Source organism: Chlamydotis macqueenii, chromosome 1, assembly GCF_036417535.1.
Source record: "Chlamydotis macqueenii isolate bChlMac1 chromosome 1, bChlMac1.mat, whole genome shotgun sequence".
In the NCBI taxonomy this organism is placed as follows: Eukaryota; Metazoa; Chordata; class Aves; order Otidiformes; family Otididae; genus Chlamydotis; species Chlamydotis macqueenii.
In genome coordinates, this window is record NC_141556.1 from 211,633,085 (window position 1) to 211,652,429 (window position 19,345).

A 19,345-nucleotide genomic window follows, 5' to 3' on the forward strand; every position below is an offset into this window, starting at 1 on the left:
GGATCCCCTCCCTTGATCTCCCAGTGCTCTGCCTAACGCAGCCCAGGAAGCTGATGACTTTCTTTGCCAGGAAGGCTCTTTGCTGTCTTGTGGTCAACTTGACATCTGCCAGGGAAGTGGTGCAGCACAGTCCTTATGCTCAAATGACTTTTAAAATGCTCGACATGGAGGGGGTTTTTTTTGTTGTTTTTTTTTTTTTGTGTGTGCCTGTAAATAAAAAACCAAAAATATACAATCACTTTTTTTTGACCATTTCTCATAATGGTAACACTGAACTTGCTAAATTTTCCATTACTTGTAGTTTTTTATGCTTAAAAAATATGCAAAACCTGAAATGAAACATTGTTTTTTAGTGCCTATATAATGTGTAAGTTGTGATGTTTCCAACTTAATCTTCATTTCTGCTTTTTTTTGAAGACTAAATAAGAAGTCTTAAAGAGGATATTGCATTTTTTTTTTCCTCTGGTTATTGTTGGTCTTTTTGCAATGGAAATAAATTAATTTGCGCGTTAAAAGGAAGTTGGTTTTAAGTCTCCTAAAAGTCAGTGCACCTCACATGGAAAATACTCCTCCATTTTCTCATCAGACTTTAATTTGAATTGTGAAAGCAATGCTGGCTGAAGCTTGAAACTTCCAAATGATAGAGGGTCTTCCCTTCCCCTCTCTCACTGGTCATCCTGGTAGGCAAGAGTGAAAAATCAATGCTTATATTTGGAGACTGGGTTGATAGGTTGGCATCTTTCTTTTGTATGTTGCTGGGCGAAATGTTCCTTGGACATTGCAGAGGGATTTTGAGGTTGTATGTCTTCTTTTCCCAGAAACATGGGATGTGGTTTCTCCACCTGCTCCCAAAGTCCCAGGTAGACAAGCCCTTAGCTAAAGATGTATTTACCAGTGAGCCAAAAATCAGAGGCTGCTCTAGAAAATCTTCATTTCTACCACTCTTGTTCTCAGGCTGGCTTGTGAAATGATGAAAATGTTCTTCCTGACATTTTACTTTGGATTTTTTTTACCTCTTTCCTTTCTGTAATGTCATTCCTAATTCAGCTCATAGATGTTGAAACACATAAGTTAGAAAATTATTTGAGTAAGATTTAGAGCTCCTCACATACTCACATGCAAAGGCAAGAGGTGAGAAGTGAAGAGCCAGGTATTCTTTTCACTTTCTATGAACTCTGTGCTACCTACAAAGTTTTGGGCAAACTGTCAAACTCCATGAAGCTGTGTCATCTTAACAAGTTCCTTCTCTCTCAGCTGAACTGTTGTAATAATTTCTGGGGATCCCATTTACAATCCCTGTTAGCTTGAGAAATGTCGGGAAGAAGTGTGTATCCTTTCTCTGTGCTGACGTGTCCAAGCTTGGCTGGTCCCACCATTCACAAACTTGTCCTGCAAGTTGTCATGATGCCTAAAACCCAGATCCTCATAAGTCACTGAAAGTGGAAGCGGGAGCTGTGGTGTTTTCCCACTTAAAGTACGGCTTTTCGCTGTGCAGGCGCCTTATTTGCTTCGGACCCCTAGAAGGAGAAGTCCCTAAGAACGCTTTATCTTGTGGAGCTTTTTCTTAATGTGTTTTGCTCGATTGGGTTTTAGAACCCGTTAGCAGTGTGAGCAAAGATGGGGAGCGTTGTATTAGGACTTGCCACACTGCTGGATTCCATGTCAGCAATGTTTGGGTTGAACCTCAAGGAATTTCTTAAGAGAAAAAAAGGAAAAATAAGCCAAGAGCTCTGCTTTTTATTCAAACACTGATAGCCTAATTTCTTGCTCATTTTTTGACTTACAGACGTCAAATGAAGCAAGGGAATCTGCAGAAAAGACCCATTTCTTCAATGTGCCTGCCTTCCTGACAGTTTCTGGCCAGCTCCATTTGGAAGTGATGGCGGGGTGAGCAAAATGAGAAGTTTTTGGTTTGATCTGTGGGATCTTCTTGATTGGTATCCATTAGATATCTGCCACGTGTGTGCCAAAAACAAATGGAGCAGCAGTGGCTGGATGATGGTGTGAGAGGCCATCCTAGGCAGGGGAACATTAGACTGCTTTTTAATTCTGGTCTATGATTTAGTTTTAAATACTAGGAGTCTCCTCCTGCTTGCCGTGGATTGGGAATATTGGATGGAGATGTAATCTTTATAGGAATGACTGTAGGATTGTTGCTAACAACTGTAGTACCTTAAATGTCTTTTTGTTGCTGTTCACATCTGACATGTCTCAGCAAGAAATCCTTTTTAATTTTCACTATCACATTACTTTCCTCTTTTCTCCATTTTTTTTCCATGAGCTTCCTTTTTTGTCTCCTTCAGTCTTCCTGTTGTGTTTCTGCCTTCTGCGAATTCTCACGTCTGTTCCGTGGCTTTCACACTTGATGCTTTGTTCGTTCTAGCCACTAAAGTGATCACAGTCATAGTTCATACTGACTTTGATTTTAAAAGTTTGTCCTTAAGCTTTTAACGTTAATATTTCACTGAGATTGTTAGGGGTGAAAGTGTAAGCCTGTCTGAGAAACAGTTCCCTTGGATTAGGGGGTTTGGTCCTCATCTGCACTGAATTTTCCAAATAAATTAAGTAAATTAGTGTGTTAAACAGATGGAGTCACATCAGCACAATCCTTTGTTTGAAGGCAGTTTTCTGAGTGCTTGCAACGTGAGTTCCCCTCAGAGGTGGTACTTTAGCCAAATCACCGCCTGCTGACTGGAAAAGCCTGTCAGAACCCATGTCGGAGGCAGGTAGCACTGCAGTTGTTTGCCACTTGCCAAGGAGGTTCCTCATGCACTTACACTGGCTTTAAAATCACTTTTAAAGTGATTAGTTATTACCCAGTGCAAATCTCCTGAAGATGAAAGGGATAAAATTTAGAAAATGTAAACTTGGAAGATCTGCTCTTCCATGTGGAGGTTCTAACAAGTATTTTTATTATTTGCTGTCCATGCCTCATGTTGAGGCATTATTTGGTTCTCATGTTGAGAACCAAATAATAAATGTTTAGCTGTCACTTTTTTTTTTTTATTTAATCACTGTTGTACAGTTTAATTGGCTGCTGGTAAACAGCTGCAGTGAAATTGTTTGAAGGGCAAATTTTGCGTGTAGATCAAAAGGCATAAATTTATTGGGAAAGCAGTTTTCTGCCTGGCTTGTTATCTCTGAGAGACAGTGTCTTCTGTCAGACCACCTAGACAGCTGTGGTCTGCTGAAATACTCACGCTAAAGGTTCTGGATGAACAGGATGTTCCTCATGTGGTGCCCTGGCTGCTATGACAGAAGCACAGGTCACTTGGCAGCCAACGGCTGATGCGTCATCTCGGACATCAGCTGGGGAAAGTTAACGAGGAGGAGATTTGTTTAACTGTAGGGGTGGTGGAGTTTTTGCGTCCCTGAAAGAAGGTAGGATGACACGCGTTTATACGGGTTAGACTTAATTGACTGTCATGCGTCGTGACCTTTATGGAAAGACGTAATTCCCCAAATCAAATGAGTCCAAAGAAAAAGTATGGATTGTAATGATTAACTGGAAATGCAGTCTCACTTTTACATCAGTCCGTTCCCTTTGAATAGCACACAGCCTGTTGTGGGATGGAACAGGAGGCTAAACGGGGCAGGTGCAAGACCTGTCTGCTAAATATTTTCTTCCATTGATGTCCCTCACGTGCACCTTGCTCTCTAAGGTTGGGTAGGAAAAAAAAAAAAATCAATGCTCCTCAGCATGCAGCATGTTACATTACAGCTTCATGTTCTTATTTTACAGTAGTGAGTTGTTCTTCCGGGCATTTTAAGTGGATCCAGTGCCGTCTAAATTCAGATAACCTGTGTTTATTCATAATAGGACATAGCTGTTCTGTGAACCTGCCCCTTTTATTCTTATTTTATTTAAGCACACGGAGTTTTTGAGGCCTACAGCTCAAGAGGTATTGAGTCCCTTCAATCTTTAAAAATAGATCAAGCTCTTCTAGATACAGATGCAGTATTAACCCTCTAGATGCTGTGAAACCCTTCAAGATGCTCTGAAGATTTTGTTTGTGGGTATCAAGTTGGGTCTTACTCTGTGAATGGGACTCCTACATGATCAAAGAACGTAAGTGCATAACAGTAACCAGAGCTGCTTGAAAAATTAATGTGTTTTGATGATGTGGGATAGAGTGCACCCTCAGCAAGTTTGCTAACGACAGCAAGCTCTAAGGTGCAGTTGACATGTGGGAGGGAAGGGATGCCATCCAGAGGGACTTTGTCAGGCTGGAAAGGTGGGCCCGTGCTAACCTCATGGAGTTCAACCAGGCCAAGTGCAGGGTCCTGCACGTGGATCGGGGCAATCCCAAGCACAAATACAGGCTGGGCTCTCAATACAATGGATTGAGAGCAGCCCTGAGGAGAAGGACTTGGGAGTGCTGGTGGACAAGAAGCTCAACATGAGCTGGATGTGTGCTTGCAGCCCAAAAACCAACGGCATCCTGGGCTGCATCCCCAGCAGCGTGGCAGGTCGAGGGAGGGGATTCTGCCCCTCTGCTCTGCCCTGGTGAGACCCCACCTGGAGTACTGTGTCCAGTTCTGGACCCCCCAGCATAGGAAGGATGTGGAGCTCTTGAAGTGAGTCCAGAGGAGGCCACGCAGATGCTGAGAGGGCTGGAGCAGCTCTGCTGTGAGGCCAGGCTGAGAGACCTGGGGCTGTTCAGCCTGGAGAAGAGGAGGCTCCAGGGAGACCTGAGAGCGACTTCCTAGTACCTAAAGGGGGCTGCAGGAAAGGTGGGGAGAGGCTGTTCAGGAGGGCCTGTTGTGGTAGGACAAGGGGTAATAGTTTTAAAATAGAAGGAAGCAGATTCAGACTGGACATAAGAAGAAAAAAAAATTTACACTGAGAGTGGTGGAGCACTGTCCCAGGTTGCCCAGAGAGGTGGTGGATGCTCCATCCCTGGAAACATTCCAGGCCAGGTTGGCCGGGGCTCTGAGCAACCTGATGTGGTTGGAGATGTCCCTGCTCCTTGCAGGGGATTGGACTGGATGACCTTTGAAGGTCCCTTCCAACCCAAATCATTCTATGATTCTATGATAACCGAAGAGAACAGCAAGCCACTTATAATTTGTGAATTTTTAACCTTTTCCTTTGAGGAAAATTGGGAAGAGAGGTGTTCCTGCGTTTATTGACTGCCGTGCTGTGTGTGCTTGTCATCAAAGGCAAGGTCAGAGAAGTTCATCTTGTCTCCCAATGTAACACCAACGGCCTAGTCAGCACAACTTCTGATTTCACTGTACTTCAGCTTTGCAGTGACGGCATCTAGGTTGACTGCTACTTGCAGCTGAATCATTGTCAACTGCTGTGAATCTATAGGCTCTTTAAGGTCTCCAGAAAAGTCTTTATTCCATAATACAGTTCTCCACTTCAGTCGTCTCAGTCTCAGATGAGTCAGTAACCAGTGTAAATGGTAGAAGTTTGTAGGACTGTGTGTGTCCCAGTAACTTGTTTTAAATGTCATTGGTTTGCTGGGAAGTCCTTGTGGTATTTCCTCGCTCCGTGCGGATAAAGGCCCCTTTGGGGACCTGAACTAGGCTGGAGGGTCTGTGACAGCTGAAGATGATTCAGAAGCATGCTGGAGACAGCCAAAACCAATTGTTGCCAAGAAGTACAGCTCACTGGCTGCATTTACTCTTTTTTTTTTTTTTTTTTTTTTTTTTTTTCTCTCCTTTCACCCATCTGGACTCCACAAGCTCTACCTGCTCCTCTCCTTTCAGTCTCTCTTGCTAATAGTTTACATCGTTGTTTTGCATTGATTTTCCTTGAGCCACATTTCATCCCAGGCACTATCTGTTCTGCCTTTTGCATCGTGAGCTGAACTAAAACTGCTCTTCCTAAAAGCTCTGAGGGCTATCCCCTTCCAAAATCCCAGAATAAGTTCTCTCCTCATTCCCTGCCCTCCTTAGCTCTGTTTCTTTTCTCTTGTCAGGTGTTCAGTAGGTTTCTCCTCTCTTGTTCCTCTGATGTTCTCTTGAAGTTCCCTGCAAATGGGTAGAAGGCTCAGGGGCAACGTAATGGCAGCCTGATAGAACCTGCAAGGATATTATCAAGGAGACAAGCCCATTCTGCAATGGTGAATGATAGGAGGACAAGGGACAATGGGGATAAGTTGAAAAGAGACATTTGGAGGGGATATAGAGGGGAAAAATGACTAAGAGATCAGCTAAGCATTGGAAAAGATTGCTGAGAGAGACTGTGCACTCTTCATAGACTCATAGAATGGTTTGGATTGGAAGGGACCTTCAAGGCCACCCAGTCCAACTCCCCTGCAAGGAGCAGGGACATCTCCAACCACATCAGGTTGCTCAGAGCCCCGGCCAACCTGGCCTGGAATGTTTCCAGGAATGGGGCATCCACCACCTCTCTGGGCAACCTGTTCCAGTGTTCTACAACTTGCATTGTAAAAATTTTTTTCTTAATATCCAATCTAAATCTACCTCCCTCTATTTTAAAACCATCACCCCTCGTCCTGTTGCAACAGGCCCTGCTGAAGAGTCTCTCCCCATCTTTCCTGTAGGCCCGCTTTAGGCACTGGAAGGCCACTATCACGTCTTCCTGAAACCTCCTCTTCTCCAGGCTCAACTCTTTCAACCTGTCCTCATAGAGGACCTCCATAGAGGTTTTCAAGACCCAGCTGGATAAACCCTTGAGCAACCCGGCCTTTTTGCTGCCCCTGCTTTCGGCGGAAGACTGGTCCAGTTACCTCCTGAGTTCCCTTCCAGCCTCAATTATTCTGTCCTTCTAACTTTATTCTTGGCTTTATTCTGATTTTCTTCTCCACCAGTCTCATCCATGAGGCAATCTTGGTGAATTCTCTCTCTACTTCACTTCCAGTTCAACGTCTCTCCCCAGGACCTGTATTTTTCTGCCTAACTTAAAATCTCAGCCTTTCATACTGACATCTGCCTGTTAATGCCTTGCTAGCAGCCTTGGTTTAGTTGAAAGATAATTAATCCCGCTCCCCTCTCCTCAGGCACATCGCCTTGATTTCTAAACCGTCATGGATTTTGCCGCTATTCTGCGTGTTCCAGATGTTCTCTGCAATCCTGCACCTTGGTTGTTCTGGTGGCAGAGAGTGTCTTAAAAAAATCTCGGTCATCCCGACCGTTTTAGCTTTGTCTGCCTGAGTTTGTAGAGAGCTGAACGCAGTGAGTTTGCTGTTGTTTTCAGAAGATCCTGAAATCACACTGATTTCTCTGTTAAAATGCCAGTACTTCACTGCTTTTCAAAGCGTGGAAGAGATGGAGCTGTCATTTTGGGTTGGTGTTCAAGAAAACACTGCAGAGCTGAGAAGAGATGTGTTTGAGGCTGCCTTCCATGAAAGAGGCTTCGTTTCAGCGGTCTGCCTTAAAATTTGGTTCCAAAAAGACTTGCTAATGATGGAGCAGATTGCATTGTCTCCAAACAAATATTTGCTCTACATTGTATGTTTTTAAATACTTCTGAATGCAGCTGCAGGAATGGTGTCCAGTTGTATAACATCCCTGTTGCGAAGAATTAACAAAAATAAGTGTAATTATTTATCTTGGATGCGTGAAAAAAATCTCTGACATTTCTTGCGCGACATTTGTTTGAGTCTGACTCACAACGCAGACTCTTATAATTAGCATACTTGCTTCCATTAATTAGGCTGACACTTAATTGGAGCTATAAAAAGCAACCGTGACATGTCTGGTTTTAATCAATTACCGCGTGCTTCAGTCTGGTTCGTGGCTGCTGCAGCGACTGTTAATGACTTTGTGTTACTGGGAGGCCAAATGCAGAAATGTTGGAGGTACAACAACGAGCCCGGGGTCGCTCGGCTGGTTGGAGGTTTATGGTCCACATGGATACGCTGTTGGTCCTTTATCCCATTCCACTTTTTTGGGAGGGGAAGCGGGTAATTCCCTTGCAAGAAGCACGGTGAGTGTGCTGAGCGTAGCTGCAGTTCAGCCGTGTCCGTGGGATCCACGGGTGAAAGGCTGAGTGCAATCCCAGCAGCGTCCTGGGCTCTGTGCTCTTTATTTTGTCTCCTGACTGTGAAAATTAAGTGCAGGTAGCAACAGAAGAACGGTGTAATCTGGTGAAAGGTGTAATGAGCTGAAATGTTGCTTTGTTGGTGACACGGACAGTGGGATGGAGTGCACCCTCAGCAAGTTTGCTAATGACACGCTGGAGGGGAGGGATGCCATCCAGAGGGAGCTGGACAAGATGGAAAGGTGGGCCTGTGCAAACCTCATGAAGTTCAACCAAGCCAAATGCAGGGTCCTGCACCTGGGTCGTGGCAATCCCAGCCACAAATCCAGGCTGGATTGAGAGCAGCACTGAGGAGAAAGACTTGGGAGTGATGGTAGACAAGAAGCTCAGCATGAGCTGACAGTGTGCGCTTGCAGCCCAGAAGGCCAACAGCATCCTGGGCTGCATCAAGAGGACAGTGGCCAGTAGGTCGAGGGAGGGGATTCTGCCCCTCTACTCTGCCCTGGTGAGATCCCATCTGCAGTGCTGCATCCAGGTCTGGAGCCCCCAACATCAGAAGGATGTGGAGCTGTTGGAGAGGCCACGAAGATGATGAGAGGGCTGGAGCAGCTCTGCTGTGAGGCCAGGCTGAGAGAGCTGGGGCTGTTCAGCCTGGAGAAGAGGAGGCTCCGGGGAGACCTGAGAGCGGCTCCCAGTGCCCAAAGGGGGCTGCAGGAAAGATGGGGAGAGACTCTTCAGCAGGGCCTGTTGTGATAGGACGAGGGGTAATGGTTTTAAAACAGAGGGAAGTAGATTTTTTCTTAATAATCTCAGTGACTCCTACTCTAAGCCATAAACATATATTACCAACATGGGGTGGGGGGAGCAATTGTGTTAAGACTTTTTCCTTTTAGAGCGGAAAAAAATATATGTTCTCCAGAAATTGTATTATAATAGCAATTCCTGTTCAGCCTGGAGAAGAAGAGGCTCCGGGGAGACCTGATAGCGATCTTCCAGTACCTCAAGGGGGCCTACAGGAAAGACAGGGAGAGGCTGTTCAGCAGGGCCTGTTGTGACAGGACGAGGGGTGATGGTTTTAAAATAGAGGGAGGTAGATTTAGATTGGATATTAGGTACAAATTTTTTACAATGCGAGTCGTAGAGCACTGTCCCAGGTTGCCCAGAGAGGTGGTGGATGCCCCCTCCCAGGAAACATTCAAGGCCGGGTTGGCCGGGGCTCTGAGCAACCTGATGTGGTTGGAGATGTCCCTGCTCCGTGCAAGGGGGTTGGACTGGATGATCTTTAAAGGTCCCTTCCAACTCAAACTGTTCCGTGATTCTATGAAATTCTTGGTCCTCCTTTTACAGGTAAGCTGAGATTAAACCATTCTGTTTCTGTCTTGAACCCAGTGCCTTATCACTTTTCCTCCTCTGAACGTCTTGTCATCCCTACTCAAAGCAGCAGTAGGTGCTGTAGGATCCATGTCAGGAGATCCCAACATCCAGGTTTGCGTAGTGCCTTGCAGCTCAGCTTCATGACAAAGCCTTGCGAGCTGTGGGGGGTTAAGAAGCTGTGGGAGTTACAGTAGAGCTGTTACAGTCCTCTGCCCCCGTGCTCCAGGAGCCACATTCATGGTGGCTTCTGCGAACTTGTTTTCCTTGGAGTGAGGCAAGCAAAAAGCCCGTGGGCAGTCTTCTACTACAGCTTAGCTGACCGTCAGTGCCTTGCGACGCCGTGGCAAACTATAGCTTACCAGAGTAGGAACATGCCTCGTGTCCAGGCTGCAGCTCCTGCCCCTCGAGGAGCTCCTGTACCCCAAGAATTGGCTCAGGTATGAGATATTAAGGCAGACAGTTCCACCCTTGTTTTGTTCTTAAAACAAAAAAAAAATCCTCTTCATAGCTATTATAATGCAATTTCTGGAGAACAAGTATTTTTTCAACTCTGAAAGGAAAGACTTAACACAATTGCTCCCCCCACTATATATTTTTATGGCTTAGAGTAGGAGCCCCCAGGATTATTAAGAAAAAAAAAAAAAAGAAAGAGATCTTTGCTCCCTGTTTTATATCACTCCTTTGTGGAAGATCACTGTTAGCTAGGGCATGGGAAATGGTTATTTGAAGAAATGCTTAACTACTCTGGTGGCTTTCATCAGCCCAGCTTGAGTTATCATTGCTAATTGGTTGTTTTATTGACTTTAATTAGAAATAATATCAAAACTAGGACAAAAGAAGACTCCACTGACAATAAAGTATAAAAGTGTCGCATAAAAGGGCAGAGGACCCAGGCTGATGAGATCTTTGAGCCTGGAGCAGAAGACATTGTATGGCTCTGAATAACACTGTTTTCTTTGTGTCTTGATTTTTTTTTTTTCTTTTCCCCCTTGTTCTTCTGGCATCTGTAAACTAACAAGACAGTGCCTAGGTGTGCTGTGAGGTTTAATAAACCACTGAAGCTGGAGCAGAGGAAGAGGCAGGGGGAGAGCCGGTCCCGGAGCTGGGCAGGAGGAGGCCCCACGGCATGGTAGGACTCTGGCCTTTGGAGGCTGCAGCAAGGGAAGCTGCTGTGTTGCCTCAGTCTGACTGGCTGGTGGGGGAAGTTTGGCACTTCCCAGTCCTTATCTGGGAACTTAGCAGTTTTGGTTTTTATTTATGTATTTATTCTTGGCTGCTCACAAAAGGAAGTACGGACCCATCTCCTTGCAGCGTGAATTGAAACCTTAGTGCTCAGCACACCAGCGCTGCTGGTCAGGGCTAAACCTCACACACAGCTATAAAAGCCCCTGTCAAGACAGAATCACAGAACGGTTTGGGTTGGAAGGGACCATCAAAGGCCACCCAGTCCAACCCCCCTGCAAGGAGCAGGGACATCTCCAACCACATCAGGTTGCTCAGAGCCCCGGCCAACCTGGCCTGGAATGTTTCCAGGGATGGGGCATCCACCGCCTCTCTGGGCAACCTGGGACAGTGCTCCACCACCCTCAGTGTATAATATTTTTCCTGATATCTGATCTAAATCTACCTCCATCTATTTTGAAACTATTGCCCCTGCAGATGCAGCTTTCCTCGTCTGCGCTTCCTTGGAGAGCAGACAGAAGTGGTACATTCTATGAGGAATCTTTTAAAACTCCTTTTCTTGTTTTTTGTTTGGTTTTTTTTTTATGGATAAGATTCAGTCCCCTCCTTCACCTTTTCGACAGAAACATGCATTTTCATTGCGCAAAATCCAAACCACCAAACAATACTAATAGGAGTATTATTTTTACATTGAGGTTAAAAACCAGGTATTTCTGTCCAACTCTGAGGTTTCATTTTAACACAGTCCACCCAGCCCAAGGATGTAAAACATTCTCCCTCTTCTCCAAACTGCTGGGTACCTGTACCTCACTAGCATCGTAGCTGTGAAAACTAGACCCTGGAGGTGTTTGAATGGTTGTCTGTGTGCCTGTGGTTTCTTGCATCGGGCCAAAACATCTTTCAACATTCAAGTTTCAGTATCCCTGCAAAATCCCAGTCGTGCTTGGGTCAAGCACTGCAGCCGACTGGTGTCTCCTGGCAGCCCAGCAAAGTCCTCTGCTTATTTCGATGGAGCGGGCAGGTCTTCCCTGCTCAAAATGAATAAGGTCACGCCGGAACAGAGTGGAATTCAATTGGATGGCTCACTTTATTAGTTTCTTCCCTTCCTAAGGGAAAGGACAGTGTGGCTGACAAAGCTTTTGGTCTTGAGGGTCACCTTGCTATGCTTTACTCCTCTGATGACATCATGTGTTGCTTTGTCCTTGAGTTAGAAGCTATTGCTTGTAGATTTTCTTGTGATCTGGATTTTGGGGGACGGGAGGGGACAATGTTGGTGGACAACAGTGGGGAAGGAATGTACCGTGTTAGTTTAGCGCGGCCAAAGATAAGATTTGGCACAAATCACCTTTCAGCTTAACTCCTCACTACAGACCTTCTCAGAGTAATCACAATATTTGTGTTTATGCAGGCACCTGCACTATTTTGGAGTGAGAACAAGGACACCCTACAAATAAATAGCTGTGTGTGCTGGTGTGGTTTAGTGCTCAGCCCTGAGTCACAGCAACCAGCTTCTACCTCCAGCTGCGTCACCACCGCGTGGCATGACCTTGGCACGGGCTGTAAGCTGACTGTGCGGGGATTGCATCTTCTTGATGAATAGCTTTGCTCAGAGTTACATCCCCTTGGTTCCACAGCACAAATAAGTCTTTATTACCTGGGTAGCAGCATGGAGTCCTGGCTCAGAAAAGGAACACAACCCATTCCTGGCTTGGGAACCCTCAGCACGATTAATTCTAGTTAGATTGCAGTGTAAAAATTGCAGAGATACTCAGGCCTGCAAACGTTACGTGAGTTTAATTAAAAGGATGATTTTAAGCAGCTTTGGGCACAGATACTTTATACTTCTCCGTTGGTTTCTGTCACTGCCTCAATAATGAATAGTCAACGAGGTCAAATGAAGTGAGCTTTCGTTCTGTGTGGCGTAAAGCTCCTAAGAGGGGAGAGGTAGCTGCTTCTGAAGGGCAGTGTGTAAAATAAGGGTGGAAAGGGGAAAGTTTCTCCCTTCCTGGATGTTCATAGGGTAGAGATCACTGCAGGAACGAGCCTCCACCAAGCGATTGTCCATGCGGAACAATGGCCATGCTCCAGCAACGCCTCCAAACCCTGCAGTTTGCTTCCGGAGGGACTCCTGCGAGCCTGTACCTGGGAAGCGGCGAAGCCCTTTGCTGGGCTGGGGCAAGCGAGCCCTTGCAGGATGGGGCACTGGCTTTCTGAGCATTCCACCGCATCGGAGAGAATGCTGTGGGTATTCTCTTGGCCTCCACATTAAGCTCTCCAATTTTCCCAGGGAATCATGCAGAGCAAAACACACTCCAGAAAGGGAGCAAGCAATTAAGCAGCTCTGTGCCTTCCTCTGTGAGCTGCAGAACCGCGCTTGGGATTGCTGTCCAGAGCTCTGATCTGGGTGACGCTAACTGCAGAGGGACTTGTTTCAAAGCCTCTCTTGTGTTCTTCGGTAGCACGTACAAGGACAGCATTACAGACATTACTGCTCTGCCTGTAATGGCCAAGGAAAAGGGCTCAGCTTTTTTTTTTTTTTCCTTTTCTCCCTCCTATGTGTGTTCTTTTGTTGGAGATGAGGAATTAGCACTACTCATTTATTTCTTTTTTTTTTTTTTTTAATAGACTCTTGAGTGCCCACAACCCCGACTGACCTAGGCAATTTTGCAGACTTAGCCAGAATTTTTAAGTTATTTTTAAACGCTGGAAGTCTTGCAGAGGTCTGGGAATGTTCAATGATTGAGTATTTGCATGGTAGAGCGTAGGAGTCGCAGCCCTGGACTGAGGCTCCATTGTGCTAGGTGCTGAATGCACACAGAACAAAACGCCTGGTTTTGCCCTCGGTACCGTGAAATCGCAGCGGAGTCAGCTCCCATCCCTCTTTTCTAATGTATTTATACATGCTTGGTGCGGTGCAGCAGCGTAGCAAATCACAGATAAGGTTTTTGATAGCAGATGAAGTACAAATAAAGGTCAGATCTGTGTGGCGTGCGTTTGTTTAATGTCGCAGACGGCGGAGCACGGTGAACAGCGTACGAATGCCTGGATGGGCAATAATTGTTCACGCTCGGGGTTGATAGCAGTGACAATCTGTATTTTTAGCTGCGTTTCTTTGTCATGTCCAGGCCTCTGGTCAGTGCTGCCTTGCCGTTACCAGATGACTTGCGTTTACTGCGCTGCTTTGATCACTTTGCCAGCGTGACATCTGGCTCCTTTCCCTTTGCCAGAGTCCCAGGACCGTGGTGAAGTTCTCACAGCTATTTGTATCTATCTTTTCTCTTTACAATTACTCTTAGAAATGAAAGATTCCTCCCCTCCTTGCAGATCGGAGTTTATTTTGGGATGGTTTTTGTGGGTTTTTTGTGTACAGGTTAGAGAAGTTTGGTCCCAGCAGGATGCCTAAAGCTGAGAAAAGACTGAAATCCATTCCTGTGGGAGTTGTTCTGCACTTATCCTCCCCAAAAGCTCCTTCTCAGGGACAGAGAGGTTTTACTCTTGCAGCACAAGATCAACCTGTGACTGTGAAGTGTTTGATCACAGTTGACATCTTGGAACAGTAAGGATTTTTAAATTTTTTATATTATTTTTAGATATCTTGCAGGCAGTGAGAGCCTTGGAAGATGAGTGTCTAGTCGTCATGCTTGGGCTGCTGTTCAGTAGGAAATAAGCTCAACGTGGTCGTAGCAGCCTGTGTTGCTGGAGACTGTCATCTGCCACAGTGACCTACGCGGAGCGAGGTGTCAGTGCCCGCGCCTGGACGGCAGCTGGGAAACACGTGTCTCGCTGGAGCCAGACTGCTGCTCTGTGGGACAGGAACTCCTGCCAGCCAGCTGGTATCACACTTTGGTTTTTAACTGTTGCTTTTTGAAGCTCTCATGCCAGGGAGAAATTAGAGACCTGGCTGGGTACTTCAGCAATTGCAAGCTTTTCAAAATATTTTTGTCTTCTCTCTAGTCCTGGCCCAGTCCCAATCTGAACTTGTAACCAAACTGCTGTATTTAGGGAAAATTCTTTCTTTAACTGAAAAGCCCCAAGTTGAAATGTTTTAGCAAAAACCTGAAACGTTGGCACAGGTGGCACAAGATCCTGCCTCTCCTGTCTCCCACTGCAGGTCATCCATCCTCCATGGCCTGACAAGAAAAAGTTTTTGACCGGTTCTGCCTTGAACATAGAACAATTTTGGCCGAGTGACTCATTGTTTTCTGTTTGTTGTTTGTATTGCTATAGCAGTTGAGGCTCTTAAGCTTTGGATCCAAGACCTTGTTGTGCCAGGTGCTGTAGAAACATGGAAAAAATGAAAAAAAAGGCCTTGTGAGGAAGAACATGCGTTTCTCTATAACCCAAGACAACAGATGGTTGCAGATGGGGGAGCAGAATGAACTGATGAGATAATACTGACCTGTGCAGTGAGTAATAGTCCTGGTACATCACTTATCTAAACATTGCTGAGGTTTTATAGACACTGTAGCAAAGGGCAGTTTGAAAGAGGACAATCAAGTGACGGCAGAAGTTTACAGTAATGTCACAGCAAGTGAGATAAGCAGCAGAGGGAAAGAGGTGTGTTGAAAATGATTGCAGATGGCACCAAACTGGGTGGGAGTTTCAATCTGCTTGAGGGAAGGAAGGCTCTGCAGAGGGATCTGGACAGGCTGGACCAATGGGCCATGGTGAACTGTATGAGGTTCAACAAAGCCAAGTAGTAGGTCCTGCACTTGGGTCACAACAGCCCCATGCAATACTGCAGGCTTGGGGAAGAGTGGCTGGAAAGCTGCCCAGTGGAAAGGGACCTGGTGGTGCTGGTCAACAGTTGGCTGAACATGAGCCAGCAGTGTGCCCAGGTGGCCAAGAAGGCCAACAGCATCCTGGCTTGTGTCAGGAACAGTGCGGCCAGCAGGAGCAGGGAAGTGATCATGCCCCTGTACTTGGCACTGGTGAGGCTGAACCTCGAGTACTGTGTGCAGTTTTGGGCCTCTCAGAACAAGAAGGACGTTGGGGTGCTGGAGCACATCCAGAAAAGGGCAACAAAGCTGGTGAGGGGTCTGGAGCACAAGTCTGATGAGGAGCAGCTGAGGGAACTGGGGTTCTTTAGTCTGGAGAAGAGGAGGCTGAGGGGAGACCTCATTGCTCTCTACAACTGCCTGAAAGGAGGGTGTAGTGAAGTGAGTGATGGTCTCTTCTCCCAAATAACTTGTGATAGGACAAGAGGAAATGTCCTCAAGTTGCGGCAGGGGAGGTTTAGGTTGGATATTAGGAAACACTTCTTTACTGAGAGAGTGGTCAGGCACTGGAACAGGCTGCCCAAGGAAGTGGTGGAGTCATCATCCCTGGAGGTGTTCAAAGAACATGTAGATGTGGCACTTTGGGACATGATTTAGTAGGCATGGTGGTGTTGGGTTGGTGGTTGGACTTGATGATCTTGGAGGTCTCTTCCAACCTTAAAGATTCTGTGATTCTGTGATGCCTGAGGAAGGATGTTTGCTGCAAAATCTGGTTGGCATCGTAGATGCTGTGGTCACGTACGAGAGAGTGCAGGTGCAGAGGCAAAGCAGAGACAGAAAGTGTATTTGTTTGAGCAGGGAAAGCAGAGCCAGTGGGGAAAAGAAACCTACAGGCAGGCTATGTATTCACAGTCTTGACCTGGAACTTTCTTCTGGAGTGTTTACTACTAGCAGCTCAAGGAAAAAGAAAGTGCTATTTTTTTTGGATCATAACCTTTAACCGCCGTGTGGCATGAGGGAACAGATGAGTGAAGGAGAATGTGTGTGTTCCTTTATTTGCAGTGCAGATGGCTCCGTAAGGGGCAAGGGAAAAACACCGGTTTTTGTAGCGTTGTTTATTTGAACTTCAGTTCAACAAAATTAGCCTGTGCAGAAACTTCAGAGAACATCCTCTCAAAGTTGAAAGCTTGCAGAACAAGATGCAAATCAAATGCCAACCCCAGCAATTAGCACACATCCTTTCATGAGTGTTAAACTGTGCTTAATCTCTACTAATCGGGTTATTTTTTTCCTACATGCTGTCTACAGCTAAAAATAATGTCGAGTTAAAGATGTACCCAAGATAGCAGCTGCCCAGTGCATGGTTTTTCTGAAGCAGCTTGCTCTCCCTGATGGTGTTTTGTTTCCCATGCGGCGTGGGAGGAAACACAGCTCTCACAGCATCTTTTCGGGAAGCTCTTGCTGCCTTGAGGATGTCCAGGAGCCCAAGTGCTCGTAGCCCACAGTGTGAAAGGTATCGCTTCGAGTGCAGCTTCCCCACAATAAAACTTCTAAAGGTCTGTTGGTGTTTGATAGGAAGGTTTCTTAGGAAGTGGAGAATCAAGGAGGCTTTTGTATCCTGTGTAACGCAGCATGACGTGACTGCAGAGCAAGAGAGGATGAATTTAAATAGAGTGCCTAGAAGGTTGGTGGACAAATAGCTTCATAATAGGAAATGCCTTGGTTGCTTCAGCGTAAGATGATATCCCAGATGCGTTCTCTGCAGTAGGTACCCCTTTTAGCTGAAGCATTTTTCGCTGTGTGGAAGGAACCCCGTTCGTTAGGCTCCTTCGCCGGTAAACTTTGGTGTTGCCACTAGAGGGGGACTGCAAGCTGTTCACCGTGCATCCATCCTGCTGGGCTTCACCGGTCCACTCCGTGCTGTCACCAGCCCAGCAGCTCCAGCAGCAGGACTCTCTCTGTTGTGGTGGGCTCTGAGGGGTCATGGAGAGGTGTGAATAACCCCTCTTAATGCCCAGCTGAAGCAGTGTAGTAGCAGCATACCCAACAGTGCCATTAAACTGGTTAAAGATGAAATGAAATTATGAGTGCTTCTAGATCCTAGGAGAAAAGTGAGCTTATGGATGGGGCTTTCAATATAACCAACTCACTTGTGTGCTGGGCCTTATCTACCTGTTTCTTGTTGCCTTGTAGAGCTTTTACCCACGTGTTCACCTTTGGCCCAACGTTTCGAGCTGAAAACTCGCAGAGTCGCCGGCACCTGGCCGAGTTCTATATGGTGGAGGCTGAGCTGTCCTTCACTGAAAGCCTTCAAGATATCATGCAGGTGGGCACTCCAGATGTCTATGCAGGATCGATGCCAGAGCTTCCTCCTCCTCCCTGAGCTGTGCTCCCTGCCCTCAACTGAGGCTGCAGCTCTTCTCACCCTGTGTGAGCTGAGCAGAGATTGCACAGGAACTTCCCAAGGATCAGGGTTTGCTCAGCAGAGGTAAGGCCACAGAGGGGATTTGGAAGAGAAGATAGAGGTACAAACAGAGCCCCCATTTAAATGGAAGGCTACACAGTTGCTGTATTGCCAGGAAATCTATAAATATGCTTGACTGATGCTGGTGAAAGTGGCACTCTCCCATTCAAAACCTTCAGCATCTCTCTGGTGAATCTGAGCAGTATTTACGCAGTACGTCCCTTGATGTGCTCTGTAGAGAGCTCCTTGACATCTGCACTGAAGTCTCAAGTAGAAAGAACAGTTCCTGGCATACGCTCTTCACTGTGGCTTTAGCAGAAGACTGAAATCCTTAGAGTCAGCTAGCTTTTGATTTTTCAGGATTGACCTCTCCGTTGCAGTTTAACCGCACAATGGATGCTAATGCATTTTACTAGTCTCAGCGTAAGCCAGCTTATGCCCAGAAGGACTTGTGAGTAAACATCCACACGCGCTCTCATATATCAGATAAGCTTCTTGGAAAGCTATTGGAGAAATAGCCTTAAAAAGAAAAAGACCTGAGGCACTGGCTACAGACGTATAAAATAACATCCAGGTGGTGGTTTGTTCAGCCTGGGTGATGTACAGTCTGCTGAGTCAGTGTGGCCTGAGAGCAGAGCTGACGTGCTCTCTGTTATATGTGCTGCTTCTACATCTTGGATGTCTGGATGGCACCGGGATGTGCGGACCGACTTGTTGGGAATCATTGTGCTCTGTCTTTAGTAGCATCCTGCTCTTTCTTTTCTCTCTCCTTTTCTCCAGAACAACTTTGTGGATTCTTAGAGCATAGCATATGTGTACGTTTACGCCTGACTTCCTGAGCCCCTTTTTGTTCTAGGTAATCAGGAACTGATTGAAATTTTCACTGCTTTTATCCAGTGTAATATGCAGAGTCTTCTGTTAAGTGGTGTTTGAGCCCTTGAACACAGCATGAACATATCTGTACTCTTGTGCTGAGAACCCTAATTTCTTGGCTTTGAAAGTGTGAAGAGCCAGTTCAGATAATTCAGAGAATTAGGTTTGAGACTGTTCTGGAATGTGTAGGGCTTTTATTTGTAGGGAAAGGAAGAACTTCCCACTTGGCTTGGCTTTCGTTGTTGCTAAACATCTTGTGAAGTCTCAGCTTGTGCTTTCCTCTTTCTGTTCTCCCCTCTGTCCCAAAGTCTCTGACAAGAATCTTTCCCTGTAACAGAAACTCTCTTAGAAGCCATGGGTTTGCATTCCTCATAGCGAGTCTGTATTGCAACACACTTAATTTTGTGATGTTCTCATTTGCAGAAGTGGAGTTCCTGTTTTGTTTATTTTTAAATCTTTGGGCAATCTCTCTTTAAAAAAAAAAAAAAAACAAACCCCAAAACTGACAGCTGCTCTAAAGCCTAAATTAAGTTTCTTTTTCCTTGCAGAACTGACCTAAATTCAGTGTTCTCTCATGTGTCTGCCTGTTGGGCAGTTTGTCTGTTTGTTGTCATCTGCAAGTTCTTTGTTCGATGCAGAACGCCCAGTTGAAAGCCTTAGGGGCTCTTGGCCAGGATTAGCATCTGAACTTTGTCCTCACATAAAGAGCTGGATTGTTTAAAATTTATTTTTAAAATTGGTATTCAACATTTGGACTGAATACCTCTAACTGCAGCA

The 19,345-nt window shown here is 45.9% G+C and overlaps 1 protein-coding gene across 8 annotated transcripts in view; it reads left to right on the forward strand.

Annotated features, from left to right (window-relative positions):
• Window positions 1–19,345, forward strand: part of NARS2 (asparaginyl-tRNA synthetase 2, mitochondrial) — a 65,643-nt gene that overhangs the window by 15,890 nt on the left and 30,408 nt on the right. For all 8 annotated transcript variants that reach the window (XR_015257518.1, XR_015257519.1, XR_015257517.1 and 5 more), the window contains exons 6-7: window positions 1,787–1,887; window positions 17,425–17,557. Coding sequence is in view for 5 of the 8 variants with exons in the window: in XM_086739708.1 (XP_086595834.1) it covers window positions 1,787–1,887; window positions 17,425–17,557 (234 nt within the window). In the remaining 3 variants the exon portion in view is untranslated. The remainder of the gene's footprint in view (window positions 1–1,786; window positions 1,888–17,424; window positions 17,558–19,345) is intronic.